Here is a 24,658-nt window from a genome sequence, read left to right as displayed (position 1 = left end):
AAATCAGTGCTGTCAAGAGTCACGCACAAATCATTCAAATATATCTTAAGAAAATAACATTGTTACAAAAAAAGAAAATCAGTGATATGAAATGAAAGCCAGGATAGTTCCTTCAAAATTAGCATTCTATCTGCTGAAGACCTTGATCTTGTCACCATGGTTGCAGCTCAATTTCTAACTGCAGTCTACATAAAATAAGATCTTGTAAGACAAGAATAGGGAGCGTTCACAGTAGCCGGCTAAACAGATTAACAAGATCTTCACTGCAGCCAGATTTAGAAGTTATTTCATTCTGACAGTATTTCATGATTGACTATGTCCAAAGTACTCCCTCAAGCACCATTAGTGACCTACCATGTTTAACTGCCCACTGGGAGTTTAAAAAACAAAAAAAAATTAGAAAACAAACTCTCTAAAAAGTAAACTAATGTCTTACTTCTCACTACATTGAATTATTTTGTCTGTTTTTTCCCTGCAGTTTGAAGCCTATGACAAAAATTGAATTGAAAAAACTGAACTCACTCGAGAGGCTCAGAGAAAGACCCAGCTTTGCAATTCGAGAAAAAAATTACATTTAAAAAAAGGTACTCTCAAGAACACCCTTCTCACCCAAAACACACACTACTCTTTCATCAAAGCCCTTAAGCATATGGAAACAACCAGCTGATGCCAATATCTGCTCTTTGAATAGGTTTTATTTTTTGTTTCTCTTATGCTACTACTAATTATGAGCATTAAGTTTTAGCCAAAAGAAAGCAATCAGCTCTTTCAGACTACCTTCACCACAGCGTTTCTAATCAACAGAAATTTCCCTTTGCAATTAGTGGTCTTGAAAACAAACAAAAAAGAAGTGTTAAGTGTATTTTAGACTAAGGTTAATAATGCAGCTTTAAACCCATTACGACCCATCATCACCCTACCTTGCAACTGCACAAATTTTGAAGGTTTGCTTATTCTTGAGAAACAAATACCATAGAACAAAATAAACCGATTAGATGAAACAAGGCCTGTGGTTATGAAAGTAAGTTGCTAGATACAGTAAGGCTTCTATAGAGTATGAAGACACTTCTATGTGTTAGGGAAGACAACAATACAGTGAAGTTCTGTTAATGCACAGTGGTGGAATAACTCACCTTTTGCCTTTCAATAAAAAGCCAGGAGGCAAAGAGCTTCAAAGCCTTTCCATGCCTTTAGTAAGAAGCAGCATGCCAGGCAGGAAAGAGTTACAGTGAGAAAATGCTCTACCTGTGTGTTCTTGGTCTCTGGTTCAAGGAAGCCGTCCTTCCTGGACTGTGCTGACTGCCCAGTCTGGCAGGACTGGTCATGTAATCACTGGGGACTGTTGGTGGTTTGACTGGCTCCAGGGTTTTGTAAGGAGTATTTCGTCTGGTCAAGGAAAAAAAGATTTGAAGACAGAGAGATAAAGGATCAGAAGATCAAAAGGATAAATGGATGAAGTAGTGCAGCCATTTGTTTTCTTAAGTTTTCATGAGAGATCACTGCACAGTGACCCAAAATACAGTATATTAAACAAATTCCACTGGGTGGGGTAGTCAGGTCACACTCAACTCTCTGAAGTGCACTTATGTAGACAGATCCATAAAAGGTAGCCTACAGCACATGAACTGATTTTAAAAGCCTAAAATTTACCACCCAAAATACAATCTTTGAACTACATAACATACAATAGTTACATCTGCATAATATTCCGGCATTACCTTTCAGTACACTGCACACGACAAATTCTTCCATCGTAACAATTTCCTCTTTCCCTCCTACCCCTCCCCTTCAATTACTTAACCACCCTAAAAGCATTCTTGGCTAAAGGTATTCAACTCATTAAGACGGGAGTAAGGCTGAAAGACTCACAGAATAAGTTACATTTGCAACCACCAGTGCTCTTCCTAGTAGCATTGTTGCACGCACTTAAGCAGATCTTAAAAGTGCTTCACAGATGAGCTTTATTGTCTCCATTTCAAAGCCCATGAAAGTGAAGCCAGGAGACTTCCAAGGTCACCTAGTTGACTGCATCAAGCCAGAAACATAACACAGATCTTTCAAGATCTATTTACTAGACCCATTACTGCCTTAAGAACAGTGCGTTTATTGTACTGAATAGCAGAGCTCTTCAGTCCTCACCAGTAACTAGGAGATCCCTTGCAGGACGTGGAATTTGGAAGTGCACCAGCTAAGCGAAAACAAAAATACTAAACTACTGGCATTTAATTATTTGTTCAATTACTAGTTATAAATGAGTTGGTAAGTTATTCAGCTTCCTGGTATTTTAAGAATCTTAGCAACTTCCTTTTTACAATATGGATTGCAACAATATTAAATTTTAACTATAGTATTTTATTATTAAAACCTCTTAAAAAGAAAAGTGGAAATGCCATAACTGTTTGCATGCACTGCGGTGTTTGTAAATTAGTTTGTCTATATAAAGAACTCCAGATGATTTTAATACACAGACTGCCACCACCTATAGATCTGCCAAAAGACATCAGTCGTGGGAAAAATAAACTTTGTATTCCAGTTGTAAGAGACAGAGCTCTAAATACTACCAAATAAAAAGATAAGCAGGGAAGATTTTAAATGTGCTTCCAACAGAAATAATCTTGAAAACTAGCATTTTAAAGTATTCTACCTTGGAATTCACTGACAATAGGAACTACTACTCAGCTCTGTAGTACTATTTATTTTGACTGTACAATTTAAAAATACTGTCAAAAACAAACTCCAACTACATCCTCAGGTACAGCCATGCCTCAGTTTCTCCTTTGCTCTTCTCAGCTTCACTGAAGAATTCAAACTCCTAAGCACCAGAGAAGTAAAAAATAGTTTCTTTCCATCACTCAAGTCCAATCCTTACCTTTGCTTTTCTGCCAGCCTTATACAGAGGAGAACACTCTTTCCCGACACTGCCCAGCGCTCCCCGCCTCACTGTCCCCCAACGCGTCAGCACAGTGCTGATGCCCATTGCCAACAAGGAGAGCTCCAGGGAGCCCAACACCTTGTTCTGCCCCAGGACCCTCAAGGTACAACTGCAACTACTCCCTCCATCCAGCTCCTGCAATTCACTCGTTCTTCTGTGGTACTTCCAACCTGAGCATCTAAGGTTTTCCACAGTCTCTCCCTGCTTCCTGCAGTCCCTTTCTCTTTTCAGCCCAACCGATTTCTGTGCAGGACTCCCTCCCCACCATATTCGATTAGATAGTCCTGCCTTGGAGGGACGAGCTGCACAACAGGCAGCACGTACTTAAAGGCCCACATTACACACCAAGCTCGTTCTGATTTTGCACACTTATCTCTGTTTTCTGGATCAAAAGGAGAAGAGTAGCATCCTTGCGGTCTCCAACAATTTTTTTTTTCTGCATATATTAGGGAAACAGTCATGCCTATGATATTTCGTGCTTTGGCAGAACACGGCTGTTCAAGACAAGAGCTGTACTTCCTGAACAAGAAGGGCAGATAGAAATCTGTTACAAACCCACATTATTCCTCCCCCTCAGCCAACTGCTGCCTCTTGTCAAGCTCATCTGGAAATGACGTTCAGCTGATTAATCCTTATCAGGCATCAGCTAAGGCAATCAAACAGCTCCAGCTTGTTCGGGAGGAGCATTAGAGCGATGCAGCTCACCAATACATCAGTGCCGCTGTTTCACTAGGAAACGTCCAAAAGGACATGAAAGTGCTACCCAGCTTCCCAGGGCTGATAAACAACCCTTTCTCAGCTGGGATAAGAGAGATAATCGGAATACTGATTGCATGCCCTTGAGCAATGGGAATTTTCACAAACCACCTCAAGGAAACCTCTAGGGTAATTTCTCTGCAGATACACAACAAACACTGCCATCATGAAGCAGAAAAGCATCAAAGCAGGATTAACAATCACTAAGTCTTCAACAAAAGGAGTTGCTGCTCCTAATTTTCCTTGACCATTGCTCCTGATCCCCATCCTGCTCTGTCTCATTATTAGTCATTTCTTCAGCTCCCCTCCTCTCCCTGACAACACACCTGAAGCCAACACAACCATTCCAGCCAGCTTTGCAGTGCCTCAGTCTGTCATTAGCATAAAGGAGAGTGAGAGTGACCAATAGGTAGAAGGTCTTGTTCAGGATGTCTTTTAGAGAATGTTGCACAGGAAAACCACGTGCCACGTTCTCTGAGCTTCTCAAGTATTAATGTTTTGGTCCCTAGCAACAACTACTTGCTGGCACACCAAGATAAGCAGATTTCACTCCCCACAGGTCCACAGCAGTGAAACAGATGCTATGGCAGGGAACTCTGGTCACAGTGGGACACAATAACAGCAAAATCTTTCCTCGCTTAAGCATAAAACTAAAAATGCACAAGCCTGTGAGAATCAATGTTGCCAGTGTGTTCACAATGCCACCAATTTTGCTTAGATAATGCAACAAATATGGCACCAACAGCCATTTCATACCTCTTATAATACTGAGAAACGAATAGACAAAAATAACAACGCAGTCTTTCACCCACTGAATTTAAAACCTGATTGATATTCTCTTGTGTCATTAAGGATTTCTCCTTCAAAATCAGGAATAACAATAGATTCCTCATTTACCCATATCTATAATAAATCCCTCTGCCATGAAAAAAAACATTCTTTCAAAAGGTCATAATGAAAATAAAAGCCAGAGCAGCTGAACAGGTTTTATACAGAAAAGGTAGTTGTGTTTTTGCTAAACATGATCAGAATGGCCATCTATCCACATATTTAAGAAACACCAACACTGGCAAAATTAAAACTTTCTATTACACAGGCGGGACCAAGCAGTCTTCACTCTTACCCCAGAGTTCCCCGGCCTGACATGGGAGGACTTGGTGGTTTTTGTGTAGGCGGATTTGTTCTTGACAAGGTGCCAGTTCTTGCAGGCTGGTTATTTCCATGCTGAAATAAGGGAAAACATGATTTTATTTTTATAACAGAGCTGTTCTATTATTGACAGCTTTTTTTTTTAAGTGTAAGAATATGAAGCGAGAATTCCCAGACAGCTGTCAAACAGCAAGTTTTCAGCTACACACACGACAGACACCAGTAAATACAAAGGGTCTAAATACAAGCTTAATGTTATTTTTGCTATTAATTTACAACAGACATCAGAAAGGTAGGCAAGTGACAGGTTCATGCACAAATCTCTTATATCCACTTTTCTTTAAAGGGAAGCCACATTTGTGTTCACCTCCATCCAGGTGTTAATAAATTAAATTGAACTTTAACACTGACAGTACAATACAGTCAGCACGGGCCCAGAATTTCTCAATTTGCCCCTGCTATTTGACTAGCAGAGTCATTCAGGTTGTCTGGGAAGTCTCCTGTAAAAAATGTAAGTGAAGGGAATCAAGGCATCTACTGAATTCAGAGCAAAGCACTACATGTGTTAGAGAAATTAATGTATCTATATATAAATGCATATGTCAATGTATCAGAGATACACTGACACATGCTAAACACTGTAAATTAAAAAAAAATCAAGTATAGCATGTTTAATCTAAACATCCTATTGAAAGCAGAGGAGAGCATAAGAGAGCGCTAGTTTTCAGTTTTAATGGCTCTGCAGCCTCTACTATCAGTCACATGAGGCACTGTGGGTCAAAGGAGAAATAACACTTCTTACCTTGGCTTTTAGCCACTTAACGTTGGCAAAAAAAGGGGGGAAAAAGGTAGAAATTAATGGCAGATCCATCACAACTGATAGGACAGGTTAAACTACAGATAATCATATTTAAAAAAAAAAGTGTCTACTGATAATTAGCTACATCCCAGTACATTAACAGAGATCATACTGGCTCACTTAGCCATGGAAAGTTCTGTGTCTGACTAAAGTGACCACAGGAAAAACACTTGTGTCAAAATTAAGTTTGGCTAAGCTTTGCCAGATTAGATCGCCAGGCTCCTCAGGGGCAGTAAAGGGCTGAAAAGCTCTTTGCCGCCCATTCAAGTCCAAATCCAAATCAATGCCATTTCAACGTGCACTTAAGAATTTGTTCATGAAACCACAGTTTCAGCTATAAGGCGCAGAATAGACTTGCCTGTTGTTTTGACACTTCACCTTCATGTGTTTTGAAGAAATCCTAGCTGCTGCACTGAATGGTAAATAAAGCAAAGGGAGTTCTCAAGCAGGATGAGCAGCAGCATCTTTCACCTCTGGTTTATTGATTGAAATCTGATCCAAGCCAGCACAGTGCTGGCTGCTCAAAACTGTGTTGGCAGTGCTCTAATGATTGTTATTCTGAAATTTTAGCTCTTAGAATCAAGTCATTATGTGACTCTACTATATCACTTTTACAGCCTTTGTGATTGCAGAGGAAAAAAAAACTACAAAAACTTGGCCTCATAAGGAAAACAAATGTAAAATTTTAAATAAATTCAAGCTGAGTTCTCTAATTTTATTCAGGGGGACTCATGTTTTTCAACTGGGAAAAGGGTCAGTTTCACTGATTAAAAAACCAAGCAAACACAAACCCCCAAAAATAAAATAATCCCAATGCTATTTCTGAAGTTGTTTGGAAATAAACTGTCCGTTCCAGAACAAGCCTCCTAATGCACAGCTTTTCAAACTGCTGTTTGCACCTTGTTCTCCTCCTCCTCTAAGAAACATAGACCTATTCAAAGGCATCTATGAACTCAGAAAAAATAATCAAAACATGCTATACAGCAATGTGCATATGTAAGATTTCTAACAGGGTCTGCAAAACCACTGAAAAACAGCTGGGGTTTACAAATCAAAAGAGGTTGAGAGCCACTGCCCTTAAGTTATTCTTATTAAAAGAACAGAAACACAAAACCTGCTCCAAAATGCAAATGAAAAAGTTCAGCTGTGGTAAGTAAATTTGAAGGTCATCCTGTTCACTCCCAGTCTAGGCAGAGGTTCATCAGAGTGGCAGAATTAAGGCATTTAAACCACTTCTGTCCCAACGTACTTATTTCATGGATAAACATGAAGGCTTAGTTTCCAGGATGCCAGGGTAGTCTCTCAAGTATATTTTTAAAACAGGCTTTTAGCAATGAAATTTGCTTTCCTCTCTCACAGGAACACGTGACCCTTTCCCTTATTTCACCAGTTGCCAAGGGCAATGGCGTAATACAAGGAATTTGTTAAAAGAGACCAAAAAGTGAAACTCTTGGTCCTGCCCCTCCCCAGCAGCCATAGATAGAAATCTTTTAAAGGCTTAAAAGGAAGGGTGGTATGGTTTCTTATCCAGCCTCTACTACTAAATTCGCCTGCCTCAAAAATATAAACCCAAAAAGCTTCCTCTCTTTCCTTCCCTTATGCAGTGTCACTCAGCAATTATGGTGAGTCTTTCCACCTCCTGTTTAATCACTGTAACACCCTGCCTCCACTGCAGCGACAATATGAATATCAACATCTAGCAATGACTGAGGAATGTTAATCTTATTTCAAACCTATCTATTGCTAAGTACTATTTAACATACTATGCATATACCTGAAGTCCAACAGTTCTTGACCTTTATTCCTCTCTCAACCAGGTGAGCTCCACCTCTTATGCTACCAGTTAAACAATATAAAGACAGAAACACACACTTCTTTATTCTGCAGAAGAATTAGTAACTGTTGTCATACTGCTTTCTATAAGTAAAAAGCTCTGTACATGTCGTCTCTGTTGCCATCAATACAAACAGAGTCATACATGCAGGAAAACACAGAAGGAAGGAACACAAAGGAACAGGGATTCTTATGGGAGAGGAACTCCTGAACCAAAAGACAGAAATAAGGGAAGAAAGCAAATGAATTGAAGCAAGATGAACCATATGGCTATTTAATCATGGTTAATAAGCTAATTAATCAGGAGAAGACATTTTCTTTTATTTATTGGCTGAGCTTATGAGGTCAATCTTGCTGCATTTCTTGGTCTGAAAACCAAATATATTGCTTTCTAAGCAATTAAAAAAATTGCTCGGAACTGGGAACAGTTTAGGCAGCAGAGTCTAGACTCATGATTTTAAGAAAAACAGGAAAAAAGACAGCAGAATACCAAAAGGAAAAGCAGGTACATGTTTAACATAGGGTCAAGTATCTCTACAATTGCCTCTAGGCCCACCAGCCGGTTGGCACAACACAAACGTCACCAACTGCCTGATCAGTACCCAGGTCGTCTGAGGAAGGAAGGAAACACAGGGCATGAGGAAGAGAAGCAACAGCATGCATAGGGTTCACAGCTTGAAGAGGGAAGAGACTGTTCTGACAGGGATCTATAAAATAAGATACGAGGTGCAAAAGGAAAAAAGCTTAGTCAAATAAAGAGCAGCACTGAGAACTCCCGCAGAAGCTGTATGGAGCACGACTCCCTTCTCCTCCCGCTAGTCGTATTACTGTACACACAGGAGAAGGTTTTCAGCCAGATACTAGCATCCTGGATAACATACACATCAGAACAAAACCACAGTGTGTAGGCTCTCTGGGGATGCTTGTGATGCTGAGGCAGAGAATTAGGCAGATCAGGATGTTCCCAGAAACAAGACAGCATGGTAAGCAGCAGTATTGGTTAGGGTTTCTTACAAGCCTCATAGCAGAGAGATGTTTTAAGGAAGCAAGCAGAACAATTTTGCCTTTCCACAGAAAACCTGCCAAGCATGTGGCAGTCCTGGATATAGTTTTAAGGGTTATCACAAAATTAAGCGAAAGAAACCAGAGTCTCAGGTTCAAGACATAGGAGTCAACCTCACGGCATTTCCAAAAGATCAAAGCTAGATACAGTGGCACACCCGAAGGGTTGTGACAGTGTGGGAAGCAGGCTGGCCAAGGACTGAGAGCCAGCGGCAGGCTGGAAAGGAGTAATGCAGTTAAGGCAATGGGCAAAACAGGTGTTTGCAACAGCCATGCAAGGCACTTAGTGAAGCCAGAAGTGAGGCTGCTTCTGTAACTGATGCCAGGAATCCAGAGCACCTGGACTGAGAATTTTAGCTGTGGGTTTAGACAGAACAAGCAATGTTAGACAGAACAAGCAATGTTTCAGGACAGTCAAGCATCGGTCTTAAGTACCAGGTAAGAGGCTAACTTGCTTAAGGCAAATATTTTGGCAATTCTAGCATGCTCAGTTCTGGTACTCTAAACTGTACAAAAATACCTGCTGACAAAGGCAGTACTACAGGTTTCTGTAACCACGGCCAAAGGGACAAGAGCAAGAATGGCACGAAAGGGTACGGTGTAAGGCAATCAGAAGTATCTACTGATAGCCAAAAGATACCCAGACATTTGAGGGACTCTGCTGGTTGGCCTCAGGAGCAGCCATCTAACTGTTTTTAACAGTTTCCATGCCAAGTAACAAGTCATGGGGGAACATTAGTCATGATTCAGGGAACCAGAAAGCTATTATTTGAGTTCTAAACTGTGTTTGGAAAACCAGGGCTAGGAACATTGCATGCAACTCATTTATGTGAGCAAATGTATCTATAAGCACAGAAATACAAAAGGCCACTTGAACAGAGGAGCAAAATCCTTATCACACGGACACCCAGCAAGTTTCTCCTGCACACTTCATCTATGAACTCTCTGATTTCAGATTGCAGAAGCTTCAAGTCTCTGTGCAGGTTGCTTGTACTTCCTCTGCCGTATGTTGCTATTTCTCCAACTTCTGAATTTAAAGACCCAATTTCACTCTACATCCTGTTGTCTCTAGGATCACTGAAAGCTGTCATTAAAGACTCTCTACTATAAACATTGATTAATGGAAACAAATGTTTAAAAACTGCTCCAGTCTAATCTGCATTAATAGTAAGTGTCTGGCAAACTCAGAACTTTAATATGTATGCTGTATAAAAGCAATAACCAGCCTTAGATCCCTTACCTTCGACCAGTAATCACAGTCATCAACCACAACAGAAAAAAAAAGATTGCTCTTGATGACTCTTTAGTCAACCTCTCCTTTTACTTAAAAAGGTATTTCTTCTATTAGTCAAGGAAGCATTATCTGAGACATCCCTACAGAAAGGCAGCTGGCCACAAGACCTTATGAAGTGCTATTATGCATCTGCAGCTAGACAATTCAGCTGCCCCATAGGCATCCTCATAGACTTTTGCACAACATTGCCTCCTGTCTCATCAGTGAAGCAGTTCTGGAGTACCACAAGATGACAGTCAGAGCAAGAAAAGCAGCTGGAAAGGTACTTGTACTTGAAGCTATGGGATGCCTGAGGAAAGGATATAGTAAAGCACCAAGTCTAGAACATGGTTTCCTTACAGACATCAAGATATGGACTTTGGGGGAATGTGTAACGAAAGACGTTTTTCAGAAGGCAGACACTCAGGGTAACACTCTTCTGCCACTAGTTCTGTGCAGTTTTAAAGAAATCATTCCTGCGTCTCAATTTCCTCACCAGAATGGGTCAGAAGCCTTTTTTGTTATTTTCTTATAGACTATTGTAAAGCAGATTATTTTGAGAAAATTTACGTTCAAAATAAATTTTTTTCAAAATTGAACACGAGTCGGTAAGTCTCTCTTCAGCAAACTTTTACCTTTATCTTTTAACTATAACCTCTCTCAGTCTTATCTGCAACCTAGTAATTACATAGTCTTCTGTTAACATTAGCCAGATGTAGGTTGTCAGCACTGCTTCTCTCTCCTTTATTTCTCTTTTTTTTTTTTTAGTTTCCAATCTGAGCAGGCAAAAATTTTCAAGTCCCATTTGACCTTAAAATGTTTTTACATATTAAACTGCTATTATTAACGTACAAAAATCTTCTTGTGCATGATAGACAAACTTAATATTGTTCCCTCAGGACTCAGTAGTCTTGTTCAGAGAAAGATACCTAAATTCCTGCCTTTAAATCCTTCAAGCATTTCTTTAAGTTGGTAACTTGGAATCTAGCTACAATAATGTAAGGTTGTCAAAAAAAATTTCTTTTCAAAATTAGAAAATAAAGAGACCTCATAGTTTTGAGTTTCTTTGCAAGCAGAAAGGCTTGAAACATACTTTCTATCAGATGACACTACACACACTTCTGAATTTCCAGTAGCAAGTGCCCTATGAAAAGCACACAGTGTCAACGCTCCAAATAGTCATTAGAGTTGGCAGCAGGAAGAGTTACTTTTTCCCCCCAGAGAAGCATTCCTTACCCTACAGCAATATTTACTGTTTGGCCATGACCCCAAAGCGATGATGTGATATTAATGAAATTGGCAACACAACATCCTTTGAAGCGTGAGTGTCTGACAGAAGCTGATACAGGGACAAAGGCAGCAGAGGCTCAGGTTCAGGATCCCTCGATCACTTTGTTTTTATTAGTGATTTATTTAAAAGTTAATGCTCAAGTGGCTCACACATAAAAGGTCTTATCCTAAAAGGGAAGCAGGCACAATTAGGTAGCCTTCCACCCTCACATCAGCACCTCATCTGCAATTTTGTTTTGCACCATGTGCTAGGTTTGCCTGGGACAGAGTTAATTTTCTCCATAGTAGCTAGTGTGGGGCTGTTTTGGATTTGTGCTGGAAACAGTGTTGGTAACACAGGGATGGTTTAGTTACTGCTGAACAGTGCTTACACAGAGTCAAGGCCTTTTCTGTTTCTGGCATCACCCCACCAGGGAATAGGCTGGGGGCGCATGAGAGGTTGGGAGGGGACACTGCTGGGACAGCTGACTCCAACTGACAAAATGGATATCCCATACTGTATGATGTCATGTTCAGCACATAAAGCTGGGGGAAGAAGGATGGGAGAAACATTCAGAGTGATGGCGTTTGTCTTCCCAAGTCACCATCACAAGTGATGGAGTTCAGCTTTCCTGGAGTTGGCAAACACCTGCCTGCCCATGGGAAGTCATGAAGGAAGTCCTTGTTTTGCTTTGCTTGCCTGCACAGCTTTTACCTTCCCTATTAAACCTATAAAGACCTGTGGGTCTTTATCTCAACCTGTAAGTTTTCTCACTTCTACTCTTCTGATTTTTTTTTCCCCTAGCCCACCAAGGGGGGAGTGGGCAAGTGGCTCTGTGGGGCTTAGTTGCCAGTTGGGGTTAAACCACAACATGCCAACACAGATGTGAGTATGGGGACTGCAGGTGAGTGGGCTGGCAGAGAAGCCTAACAAGGGTGAAAGCAAGGCTCCCTTCTCTAAGGTCAATATTTGATAAGTTTTGGCCCAATCTCTACTTTAAGAGTTCTTCCAACTTCCATTTGCTTGAGAAAGATTTCTGAATGCTTAACGCCTGTTTGACTTCCTGGGCTAGAAAGCTTCTTACAGTTTTAATGCACTAAAATGAAAACATTTTTACAGTGATGAAATTCTGAATTTTTCCTTAAAACAAAGCTGAAAAGTCATCAATTTTCATATACAATTCAAGCTCAGTTTTGAAAAACTATTAGTTCCATAAAACAAGCTCGATCCAATTACAGCTATTAGGCATTTCAATTCTGCATGTTTTCAACATCTTATCTGTCTTGACCATAAGGCATCATTTCAATGTACTATTTGGGTGCCATTTTACAAATTGCTGCAATTCCACCTGCCCTCTATTTGAAAAAAAAAAAAATTATAATAAATTCAAGGGCCAACTCCAGGGCCTTTAAAGCAGCTTCCAAGCTTCCTCCTCCTTCTACCCCCTCTTAAACTGAAGATTTTCTGTATGAGTAATTGTATTTGACCTATTTATTTGCTGGCACATTACTTTTTTTTTTTCCTCCTTTCACAAAAGAAGGGGAAGAGAAGGAAGGAAATGTTAAAGAAGCCTCTGCCTAGTAATTTTGAACCAAGCTCTATACAGGAAGGTAGGCTCTCACATCACGACAGTTACTCTTATTTACCAAGAATGACTTCAGCTACATTCCCCTATCCCCAGAGGGTGACAGCTGAGCAACTACTTAACAGACCGGCAAAAATGCTTGCCTGTGTGCTTCTTGGAGCCATCTACACATATTTCTGTTGCAAGAGAAAGCCTTCTCACTGGTATATCAACTTTAAAAGCCCTCCTGATTTTGACCGATGCTAGCCTTGGCTTCATAGGCACATTTATAAAAAAAAGCAACTTCACTCCCTTTGGAGCCTTCGTCTGTATCTGTCCCCGCAAAGGGAAGGGGCAGGGATCAGGTGGGGCAGCTTGGGGCTACCGTGGACCTTTCAGGCTGAAGGAGAAAGCATCCCTGCAATCCTAGGATGTTCTACAACAGCTTTTCTACCAAGAAGCTGCTGGAGGAGGAAACAGCACTGCCTTCCAAGGAGGTGGCTCCCATCAGGGAGGAAACCTGCTATAGAGAGTAGCTGCTTACCATCACTGCCACCCCACCCTCATCACCTGCACCCACAAAAATTGCTGCATGCATGTGAGAGAGGGGGGTATGCAGAGTCCTTCTCCATGCACCAAGTGTAGATATCTGCTTTTGCATCCCCTCTATACAGCTATGAGAAGCATCAGACATACACAAAGAAAGTGATCTGTGAGTACGCATAGGTGTTTCTGCATTTACTCAGATGGACAATGTACAGCAGAAGACTATTTACTCTGAGGCTTACCCATCCTTCTATTTTATTTTTTAAATTCTGTAAGACAATATTTTTATTTACACTTTTATATAAAACTATTCAGGATCACCCTTAAAACATACTGTGTATTTTAATGACATTTTTCTTAGGATCAGTATTTCAGGAAATAGAAGCAAAACCAGGCTGTAATCCAGACTGTATCTTTGATTTCTCTTCCTTGTAATCTTCCCTTTCTGTTTCTTTATCAAATCCTGCACCAGAACACAGTCTTATTAACAGCAATAAGTTGTCATCTACAGATTTCAGCGTTGCAAAACTTTTTCTTTAATACTGATACAGTACAACACATATATTGACATTTTTTATTGATAGTTGCCACAGCAGAAGACATTCAAGGACCTGCAAAAGTTAGTCAAATTGACAATTGCTCTAGGCAGAACTCAGACTTATTTTCCTCTAGAAAAACATGGTTTCTAAGGCCTTATTGGACATGGTTGCTGTGTGACTTGGGGTGAAATCTCTGGTGAATAAAACAAGACTTAACAGAGTCTGAAGCATCTTCTAAGACCATTCTGGACAAGATAAAGTTTGTAATTCGATTTATTGTGTGCTTCCCCCTAATTTATATGTACAAGAGGCAACTCAGATTCTCAGGGTCATCCGCTATTTGTGCTGACTTCCAATAGGACCTGATCCAGTTTCTTAAGTTGTTTTGATTATCTTATAACAGCACTAGCTACATCTAGGTTTGCAGACAAAGCAAACTACTTCCTTCAGAGCTATGATCTGTGTTACGCTCTCAGAATCCCAGTATATGATGGCTAAAACCATGTAATTATATCATTTACTACCTTAGCCCACTCTTCTCAACAGAGTGTCCAGTGAACGTCAACACTGGTGAAGGTGTCAAATGCATGACAGCCATCTTGAACTATATACCTGAGGCCTGGCTGGCAGCTTATTTCAGTCATGTAACAAGCCTACATAGTAGAAAAACGACGTTGGTACTTTCTAAGCCTTTCATGCCTTCCACAGTCATAAAACAGACTTAGGCAAATCACTCAATAAAGAAACAATAGCAAGATATAATTTGTAGCTTACTTGTAATGAATTGCTAATTTGGTTATTAATGGAAGCTATCTTACCTCTGAACAGACCAAGTTTTTAATATAGAATTAAATCACTAACGGTTAAAAAAACCTGTACTAAAAACGTTCCCTAAGAGCTGCCTAGAAATAGGTAAACAGCACCTCATTTCCACTCCCTAAACATATAAGGTCATGTTAATAAAAATAAAGACACCAGTACCCCTAAAAGCAGGCAGTCATATCAGAAAATGCAACTGCTACACCTTAACAACTTCAGTGTTTATGGATCAAGCACCCTGTTTTGAGCCTGCACAACACAAGTAGTTCAGCAAAGCAACAACTTCCGAGATTAATAGTAATAATTCTACTTTTTAAAAAAGTCTTCTACAGCACTCAATCCCTGGAGCACTTAAATACAGAAACCAATATCCTGGCATTGAATTTCTGGATTCTCTATTCACAGAGCCTTCTCCTCGAATGCAGAGACTGCACTGAAAAACTGTCTGACTCCAGTGTTCCTACTTGACAACAATTCAGTGCGTGTCTACGTAGGATTGTGATTCATCCAGTCTGGCTTAAATTATTAGTATAAAAACCTCAAGAGGTATAGGTTTAGCTACAAACAAAACCAAAAATCAGGTAGTCCAAAGTCACTATGTTAATTCATAGCCTAGAGCTGTCATGGTATAGATCTGCTTTCTAACTTGTGTTGGAATTAGACTCCTCTGGGCATTCAGAGGGGTTACTACAAAGCAGGAGGTACCCTGGCACTCTTTTGTTGAAAAATCCTGAAAGATCTGTTCCTCAAGAGCTCAGCAATTCAAAGGGCACATGATGGCCTGATCTAGCTGCACAAGTGACTGACCAGAGTCTATCAAACTTTAGAGGATACATGGGTGTTGAATAAAAGCTTTTTAATGCCATTCAAGGGAAGATTGTTGTGAATTGAACATAGCTGGAAGACCTGCTCTAGGGGGATACAAAGATATTTTTTATAATAAGATGTCCAGGGAGCAAAGAGTGTTACATTAATTCACTTCAACCATGACCGTTTCAAGGGAGGCAGACATTAATTTATGAAGGCTTTTATTTAGAGAAAAGGAAAACGAGGCGCAAACGGGAATGAGACATCGAATGCCGCTGAGATTTAAATACCAACTAGCTGACTCCTTTTCTCATGACCACCTTCCAAAAAATCCCAACAAAATGCCCTACCCCACCAGTCAGTTTGTCTGTAACAGATGACAATTTTTCTCAATAACTAAAGAAATAAAAGGAGTGGCAGAGACAATTTAATCAGAGGAGGAAGGAGTGATAATTTTTAAAAGTCAGTCACGGCTTTTTTGACAAGTCATTAGTGTAAGATCATGAGCCATTATTTCCAGACACTGTGACTATCACCGACAGTCACAAGGTTATGGCAAACATTGCTTGAAAAACCCTCACTGTATAACAATCCATTTTGTTATTGAAATGCTTGTATGTGGAAGCATATCAAACCCATAATCCTTCCCACCATAAATTAACTGAACATTTCAATGTCAGTAATATTCTGTCCTGACCCTATCTCCTGGTCTGTGTTACTTGGAGTCCTCAAGTGTCCAGGTATTCTTACCTTTACGCCATGGCCAACATCATCCAGCACCGTGTAGTCTATAGGTTTTCGAATATACCTTACAGGACGTTCCATGTTCGCTGGCGCTATAATTTTGTGAGTTCTCGATGTGTTCTTATTGGTCGTCAAAATGCCTATCTCTCTGCGAGCGACCTTTTCTTTATGGATGTCCACGGTCTAGATCAAAAACAAGAAAGTATGGGTTTCTTTAGGCATTTGCTGTTTTCTTTACAGAGCTATCTATATGTTGAGGCTTCACTGTAAAACAAAGAGCCTGAACCAAGTTAATGCTGCTGGAAGGATGTCAGTTTATTGACAAAATGAGTTCAATCTACATAAACATTGTTTGAAAATTACACTTCAATGAAATAACCAATATTAATAATAAAATTACAATTATACATTACTGCTTTGACACTCTAAAGACACTATGCAGATACAGTAATTGCAGATTAACCCTCAATGTTCTTATGACTGGCACTAGTAATAAATTACTCCAACTCCACAGCTGGGAAACCAGGACAGACATGCTAAGCAATTTGCCTGCAGCCCCAGAGGGGAACTAAGCTTGGGAAGTCTGTGCAGAAATTTCTTTCAGCAAAGCCATCAATGTGTATCAGAGTAAGAGTCTGCACAGGGAATGACTAATTTCAACACTGAGGCTAGTTTCAGTCACACTGTTTATAGCAGCTTTATTGAAAGAATAAAACAGAGCCTTAAAGATGCAAGTAAAGGAACACAGAATACGCTGAACTCCAAAATTATTATTAGGAAATACCTAAAGAGACAAAAATAGGTCGGTCCAGTAGTCTGTGAAGGATCAAACTAAGCTTCACATAACAGACACATGCTCCTACACACAATATAACCACCGCTTAAACCCTAGCTGAGGAGAACAGGTACCAATCAAGCATCAGATGCCATAGGAAGCCTTACCTCTAGGAAGCCTATTTCAAGATTCAAGGACTGAATTTGTAGGTTTAAGTACCTACTAAAATCTCAGGATCTCATTGCAGGAGATGGTATCTGACAAAACACATCACTAAGTGACTCTGAACAAAACTTATCAAGCCACCAATTTTTCCACTAAGGATATAATTCTCAGTCTGTAAAAGCACCAATTCCTCCTGGAAAGACTGTCATAGAAACAGAATTAAGGTTCAGAAAGAAAAATCCTTGTTCATCATTACTCATTTAGGCAAGTCTCTAGAAATGGCTTAATCTAAAAGGGATATTGTGATGTGCAAGGTTTTGTTTAGTGAAGCAGAGTCAAAGATGAAGCACAAAATTAGTTCATATTTCACTCTACTATATGAGGCAAGTTGAAAAAAAAGCAAGGTAAGCATCCAGGAAATCATAATTTCTAGGAAAGCCAGCATTCAGTGTTCAGAATTCACTATGAAATGCCTTCAGTTGTACTGTTTTTTTCATTAGCTGGTGCACATGCTGAAATAACCTTAAGTCCTCCTGAGTAAGTACAGAAAGAAGTAAAATCCTCCTTAACAGCTTCGATACAGAGCATTGCAGATTACAAATGGGAACACAAGTGGGGAAGCATCTAAAAGCAGTGATATCAAGCAAGCTTGTTTCACAGTTTAAAGCTAAGAAACAGACAACTTGTAACGTCACAAAAGGTTCTTTTACTTTGGAAGTGCATAGAATCTTAATAGAAATAAAAGCCGTGAGTTTCCAGAGCAGTGCAAGACATTAAATGTGTATGTCTCCATTAGCTTATTTGGAGTAAGTTAAATAAATATCCAAATAAAGCTTTGGAGCAAGCTTTATTGTTCTAAATACTGATGCTCTGAAAAATCCTAAAGTCAGGAATAAAAAGTACCTTTTCAAATGAGACAATCCTATAGATCAAGCATTTACTACTACATCAGTATCAGATACCAGCCACTGCACCCATGTTTGCTCTAGCAGCCAATTTCACACACGACAGAGCGAAGACCTAGAACAAGATTACCTGTAATTCTTCAACTCTTGCTCTTAGTTGTTCTGTTCCTTTTAGAGACTGAAATATACATGTTAGATCTGCCTTTTGTTTGCTTTCAGCAAGATCAAGAAACATTACCTTGTTCTACATGTTCTTAGATCATCTGTCTTCCAATTCCTCCATACAACCTGAATGCTTTTGTTCAGATAATACCAGGTCGCAAGCTTACAGAACTCTTCACATTTTCTAACACATGAGCACTGCATAGGCAAAAAGCTTTTTTTAGAATCACCTAAACAGCATAGCAATATGGGATGCTGAGGAAAATGTCAATTTAAGGCACATACTAATATGTTTTAAAAGAGGGTATTTTAAAATACTACTATGCTATTATGGAATAAATCTTCATTCTCACTAACAGAACCTGTTGTTACTAATAAGTTCATTTTTTGTTCAGTGGAGGGACAAAAACGCATCTTTATACTAACAGTTCTCTTAACAGTAATGTTAAAAGAAAAAAACACACACACAAAGCCCTTCACAGTACAAAAAGATGCATCTTCTCCTGTCAGATAGTCCATGAAGACTGACTTTTCCTCTCTGCAATGAACAATGAAAATTCCATAAATTACTAGAGCAGAGGATTAGAAATTCCAGGAACAGATGCTGCATCACACATGCTTTGGAAAATGACTTAAGTAATCTTGTAAGAAATTCGTGCTAACGGAAAAAAACCCTTAGAACAGGAAAAGAGCATGTATATATTAATTATATCAGACAGCTTATCCAAAATTGAATATAGAGCAGCGATTTGTAAAGTCTTTCCACGGATTTCAGTAATGTAAACCAAGCAAAGGGAATACTATCCGTATCACAGTACAGGGCCAGCAACTCATGGCACATCTGTAAATCCTGAACAGCATGCAGGCACGCCTGTGCAAGAGACTACCTCACTATTCAAAGAAAATGAGACAACTCTTACCACATCTGCTACGCTGGAAAAGCAAGGCAGCATTTTGCCCCTATGCAAAGCAAAGGCTCCCAACATATGCTCTGCACAGAGCAATATGCTGCCCATCAGCTACTAGAAAGTATCTTGCTTCTTCAAGAAGAAATGACCTTTTCTAGATCTATAAGAAATGCATGTTATTAATTGTTAAGTGATCACGTTATGCTCCTCATGGGGGACTTCAACCACCCCGATATCTGCTGGACGGACAACACAGCAGGGCAGAAGCAATCTAGGAGGTTCCTGGAATGCATTCATTATCACTTGGAGAAGGAAGTTATAAAGGAACCATAGAGGAGAGGTGCTATACTGGATCTTCTTCTCACCAACAAGGAGGAGCTGGTGGGGAACATGAAGCTCAAGGGCAGCCTTGGCTGCAGTGACCATGAAACGGTGAAGTTTGAGATCCTTCGGGTGGTGAGCAGGGCACACAGCAAGCTCACTGCCCTGGGCTTCATCCAAAGAAGCGTGACCAGCAAGTCGAAGGAGGTGATCCTGCCCTTCTACTCTGCTCTTGTGAGACCCCATCTGCAGTACTGCGTTCAGCTCTGGAGTCCTCAACACAAGAAGGACATGATGCTGCTGGAGCAAGTTCAGAGGAGGGCCATGAAGACGATCCAAGGGCTGGAGCACCTCTCCTATGAAGACAGGCTGAGAGAGTTGGGGTTGTTCAGCCTGGAGAAGAGAAGGCTCCGGGGTGATCTTATTGCAGCCTTCCAGTACCTAAAGGGGGCCTACAGGAAAGCTGGAGAGGGACTTTTTCCAAGGGCATGTAGTGATAGGACAAGGGGCAATGGATTTAAACTGAAAGAGGGGAGATTTAGATTAGAGATAAGGAAGAAATTCTTCACTGTGAGGGTGTGAAGCACTGGAACAGGTTGCCCAGAGGAGTTGTGGATGCCCATCCCTGAAAGTGTTCAAGGCCAGGTTGGATGGGACTTTGAGCAACCTGATCTAGGGGAAAGCATCCTTTCCCATGGCAGGGGTGTTGGTACTAGATGATCTTTAAGGTCTCTCCCAACTCAAACCATTCTATGATTCTATGATCATTATGCAAAACAAAGCACATAACAGTTGTTCATTTTTGTATTTTTATGTATATCTATTTGCTTAATGTTGATGTGGAAGTTTATTGTTTAGTCATAGGCAATGTTTTTTACTTCCAAAAGACAAAAAAAAAACAAAACGCAAGCAATTTTTAGCAGGGTAGCATAGCTATCTATCTAGACAACATTTAATTCCCAAGAGAGACAGGCCACATACCAGGTAACAGCCAAACTGCACCACTCTCAAAGCTCTGGCCCCACTTTGCACTTGTAGCTATGAGTAAGTGTCCACTCTGATAAGGTAACAAGACAGCTGAACAGTAGTTAATTTGTGATTTCTCACACAAAATCTACTTTTAAATATCAAAGATGGAGATAAGCAGAGCATGGCAGACTGGCTTGGGTTAACACAGGCTAATAAGCACTAGCAAACAGTCAGACCAGCTTAAAGTATGGTTTGGGGAATAGTGATGGGATTCTCACTCCTAGACAAGATAATCCAGCAGGAAAAAGTCCAGCAAGATACTGATTTGGAGAAGAGGGAGACGACAGCCCTGCCAAAAGTACAACATGTTTCCTTTGGGAAATGTAAACTAAACCAAACAAACACATCCCTTTGCTATTATAACTGGGTGCTAGGGACCATGCCAGCTAATCCCGGAAGCAAAATTAAGCTCAGCGGTTGAAGGAGATGTTAATGATTAGCTGCCTCCACTATCTATCTGCTTCAAACCATATAAAAAAAAACCACACAAAACAGTTCATTGACAGGATGTAGAGTTAAAATTTAACTGTTTGCTTCCTCTAAAGTAGCCTCAAGGCCAAGTGCAGCACAGCAATGATACAGCAAATAGTTGTTCTTTCCTTTTTCCATGTTGCAGATACTGCTACAGTGTGTAATCCCAAGACAAACACTTTACGAGAAATAGAGACTGCAGTACGTTTGGCCAAGCTAATTTCAGGATATCTAAATATTTTAATGAAGTCTACATATATAGAAATATTTAATAAAAAAAGAGAAGTAAGAAAAACTTTACGCTTTGACAATCTTTTTAATCTTGAACCACTGCAACTCAAATTTATGAGCCAGATACACAGTCACTAATTCCCTCACTAAATGCATGCAGAGCTGATGAAGAGCAGGGGAAAAAAAGAAAACAAAAAAAATATCTATCAGATCAACTCTGCTAACCAGACACCGCCAACTTCAGGCTGTCCTGAAGGACAAGACAACTCACTACACTGATACCACAGATTTACGCCAAGTAAATACCCTTTAGATTTGTGCTAAATTAACTGATACTCCAGAAGCATTGTGCAGGAAGATTCCACTTCAGGTCTCCTACTCTGCTCCTCCTCAGTTCCTCATGAATGAAGATGTAGCAGCAAACACACTCACCTGGCAGAGGGGACAGGAGAAGCCTGTGTGTTGCTGCACAGCTACCTTACCAGCAAGCCAGAAAATGCTGTCAGGCTTCTGGGAAGAGTGGAGTAACAGTTAGGGGACAGAAAAACAGCTGCCTAGTCCTCAACAGTGAAAATGGTGGCGATCAGGTAAAAACAGTAGACAAACAAAGTTCTCCTAAAAGAGAGTATAAGATACAGTGTAGGAAGCTACAAATTAAAAAAAAAAAACCAAAAAAAAACCCACCATCAACACCCCCCCACTGTAAAAATAAAACCACCACACACTTTCACCCATCAATTTGAGCAAGAGTGAAAAGCCACTACAAGGGCATCTCCTTGATTTAAAAATCTAATATCCAAAACACATTAGACAAAAAAAATCTTAAAATTACACCGCCATTTTTACTGACAGTTTCTCAGGCTATTTCATGCAATGGTTTTAAGAACTTTTTTTTTCCACATCACGAACATCCTTCAAACAAACATCCTGTGCTGCACAGAGCTGCAAGTCAGTAACTTTTCAATTTGTCCCTAGGCTTTCTCAGACAAGAAGGAACGTAGGCTCAAACTCCACAGGCTTCTTGAAGTTGCTACTTCAGAGAAAGCAAGGAAAAAAGGAAGGCCGAACAGCTTGTTATTAGCAACAGCCTTCCGTAATTTTGACATTGTTTCTCTTTTTTGCTTTTTCAGTTTGTAGTTGAATACAGGGTTGGGTCTGTTACTAACACTTTATTTGAAATAACTGAAGCCCTGGTTACAGAGTAATCAGTGTTATACATATCTAAACATTAGCAGAACAGATCAGAATTATTTATACAAGCAAAACCACAGACATAAGATGTTATCAGCCATGCACACAGCGTGACGTGTTACCACTTCCCACTCCCATCTTCCTAGCATACCTGGTGTAATCACACTTACTGAGTCTTGGTAACCTGTTCTGCACAAAGTTGGTGCTGTACTTTCCAAAAGTAATCTGTTCCACACCTCGAGTACTACGTGCAGGAAGGACATCAAACTACTAGTGTGTCCAGAGGAGAGTGACCAAGATGGTGAAAGGTCTCCAGGGCGAGACTTACGAGGAGTGGCTGAGGTCACTTGGTTTGCTCAGCTTGGAGAAGGGAAGGCTGAGGCATGCCCTCGTCGCAGTCTACAGATTCCTCGTGGGGGGCAGTGGAGGGGAAGCGCTGATCTCTCTGATGACCAGCGACAGGTCACAAGGAAACAGAATGAAGCTGTGTCAAGGGAAGTTCAGATTGGACATTAGGAAAAGTACTTCCCTGAGAGGGTGGCAGTCACTGGAACAGGCTCCCCAGGGAAGTGGTCAGGCCCCAAGCCTGTCAGTTCAAGGAGAATCTGGACGACGCTCTTAGTCATATGATTTAGTTTTAGGTAGTCCTGTGAGGAGCAGGGAGTTGGACTTGATGATCCTTACGGGTCCCTTCCAACTTGAGATGATTCTATGCTAAAGCCAGCGTTATTGAAAGACAAGTTAATGGAGAGAACAGTATTTAATTCATTCATTCTATACCTGAAAGCAGTGAAATTCCCATAAACAAAGGGCATTTAACCAAAGGTCATTGCTGGCTGTGTAAGAGAAAAGAATGGTGTAAGAAAAAGAAAGTAACATTCCTAGTCAAAGACAAGCCAACTGGAACACTAGATTTCACATATCAAGTCAGGCTAGCAATTCATCAAATATGGTATCTCAGGAGAAACTGTGCCTGATGCTACACAAAACACTGGGCAAAGACACAGGTTTCAGACTGGACTTAGTCAATAAAATTATGCAATAACTGGGACAGCAAGCAGTGCAGAGAAAGGAGTTTAGTTTCCTACCTCGACCTCTGGAACAACTGTCTGGATTCCAAGCTCACCTGTTTATGTTTGAATACAAAAGGTAAGATCTGTCTACTACCTGTAAAAACGAGCCACAGCATCAGATTTAGTTGCTCATAGCAGCAAAATACATAGATAGTAGAATGTTACAAACATTGTAATAGAAAATATTTGTTGATTTTTGTTAAGTAATATAAGATCACATGGCCAGGCCATGAACTGTAGTGTTAACCAAAGGAAATATAACCTAAGAAACAAACACTAAGGTGCTTTCAGCATCCCTTAATAAAGAAAAAAAAAATAAACACACACACGAATTCTTGCTCTGCAATTTATTCCTAGGCTTAGCTTTCATATTAGCCCTTACTGTCATTCTCCAAAACTGCAGATTTCATTATCTTGCTATATAGCTTACACAATAAGCTTCCCTGCAATTCAAAAAACCTGATGAGACTAGAAACATTAACCTGTTCTGTTTTAGAAACAGATTTATCCCACTATCTCCATAAAGAAAGCATATTTAATAAAAATTTTTAAATAAATGAGTTACGGTTAATTGAATAACTGCACCGAAGAGATCCCGGACAATGCACATTGTACAGACTACCTGCAAGGAAGCCAGTTTGACCTACAAAAAGGACAAAAAAATCCTCAGATTTAGTGAGCTCAGACAGACAGCAAACTTCTTCAGGAAGAGTACCATTTTACGCTGTTATTTTGTGAAAGAAATTCAAAAGAAAATTTAGTATATTCAACACAGGGAAACACATTTCATAGAATCACAGAATGGTTAGGGTTGGAAGGGACCTCAAAGATCATCTAGTTCCAACCCCCTTGCCATGGGCAGGGTTACCCTCCACTACACCAGGTTGCCCAAAGCCTCATCCAACCTGGCCTTGAACACTTCCAGGGATGGGGCATCTACAACTTCTCTGGGCAACCTGTTCCACTGCCTCACCACCCTCTGAGTGAAGAATTTCTTCCTTATATCTAATCGAAATCTCCCCTCTTTCAGTTTAAATCCATTGCCCCTTGTCCTATCACTACACGCCCTTGTAAAAAGTCCCTCTCCACTTTTGTCTCTCCATCTCTTGCATTTAGACTGCAAGAGAAATATTCTATGGAAGAGATCAATTATGGGTTCAAGGCACATCAGGCATGAAAAAACCTAAGTGAGTAGTTTAAGATATCACATACAATCAGATATCTACACAATGTTACAATTATATCTTTCATTAACTCTTGACAAAAGTGCAAGT

General features: G+C 40.1%; 1 protein-coding gene across 14 annotated transcripts in view; it reads right to left on the bottom strand.

The window, feature by feature from the left end:
• The window catches only part of ABI1 (abl interactor 1), an 84,019-nt gene that overhangs the window by 13,705 nt on the left and 45,656 nt on the right, over positions 1–24,658 (bottom strand). For 9 of the 14 annotated variants that reach the window (XM_086614423.1, XM_086614425.1, XM_086614411.1 and 6 more), the window contains 4 exons: positions 16,160–16,336; positions 5,640–5,654; positions 4,812–4,912; positions 1,246–1,386 (listed from right to left, as the gene is read on the bottom strand). In XM_086614423.1, the coding sequence (XP_086470549.1) occupies positions 1,246–1,386; positions 4,812–4,912; positions 5,640–5,654; positions 16,160–16,336 (434 nt within the window). The remainder of the gene's footprint in view (positions 1–1,245; positions 1,387–4,811; positions 4,913–5,639; positions 5,655–16,159; positions 16,337–24,658) is intronic. The other 5 variants (XM_086614424.1, XM_086614416.1, XM_086614414.1 and 2 more) reach the window with 2 other exon arrangements.

This window comes from Tauraco erythrolophus, chromosome 7 (assembly GCF_009769465.1).
Source record: "Tauraco erythrolophus isolate bTauEry1 chromosome 7, bTauEry1.pri, whole genome shotgun sequence".
In the NCBI taxonomy this organism is placed as follows: Eukaryota; Metazoa; Chordata; class Aves; order Musophagiformes; family Musophagidae; genus Tauraco; species Tauraco erythrolophus.
This window is presented reverse-complemented; position numbering and strand designations above follow the sequence as displayed.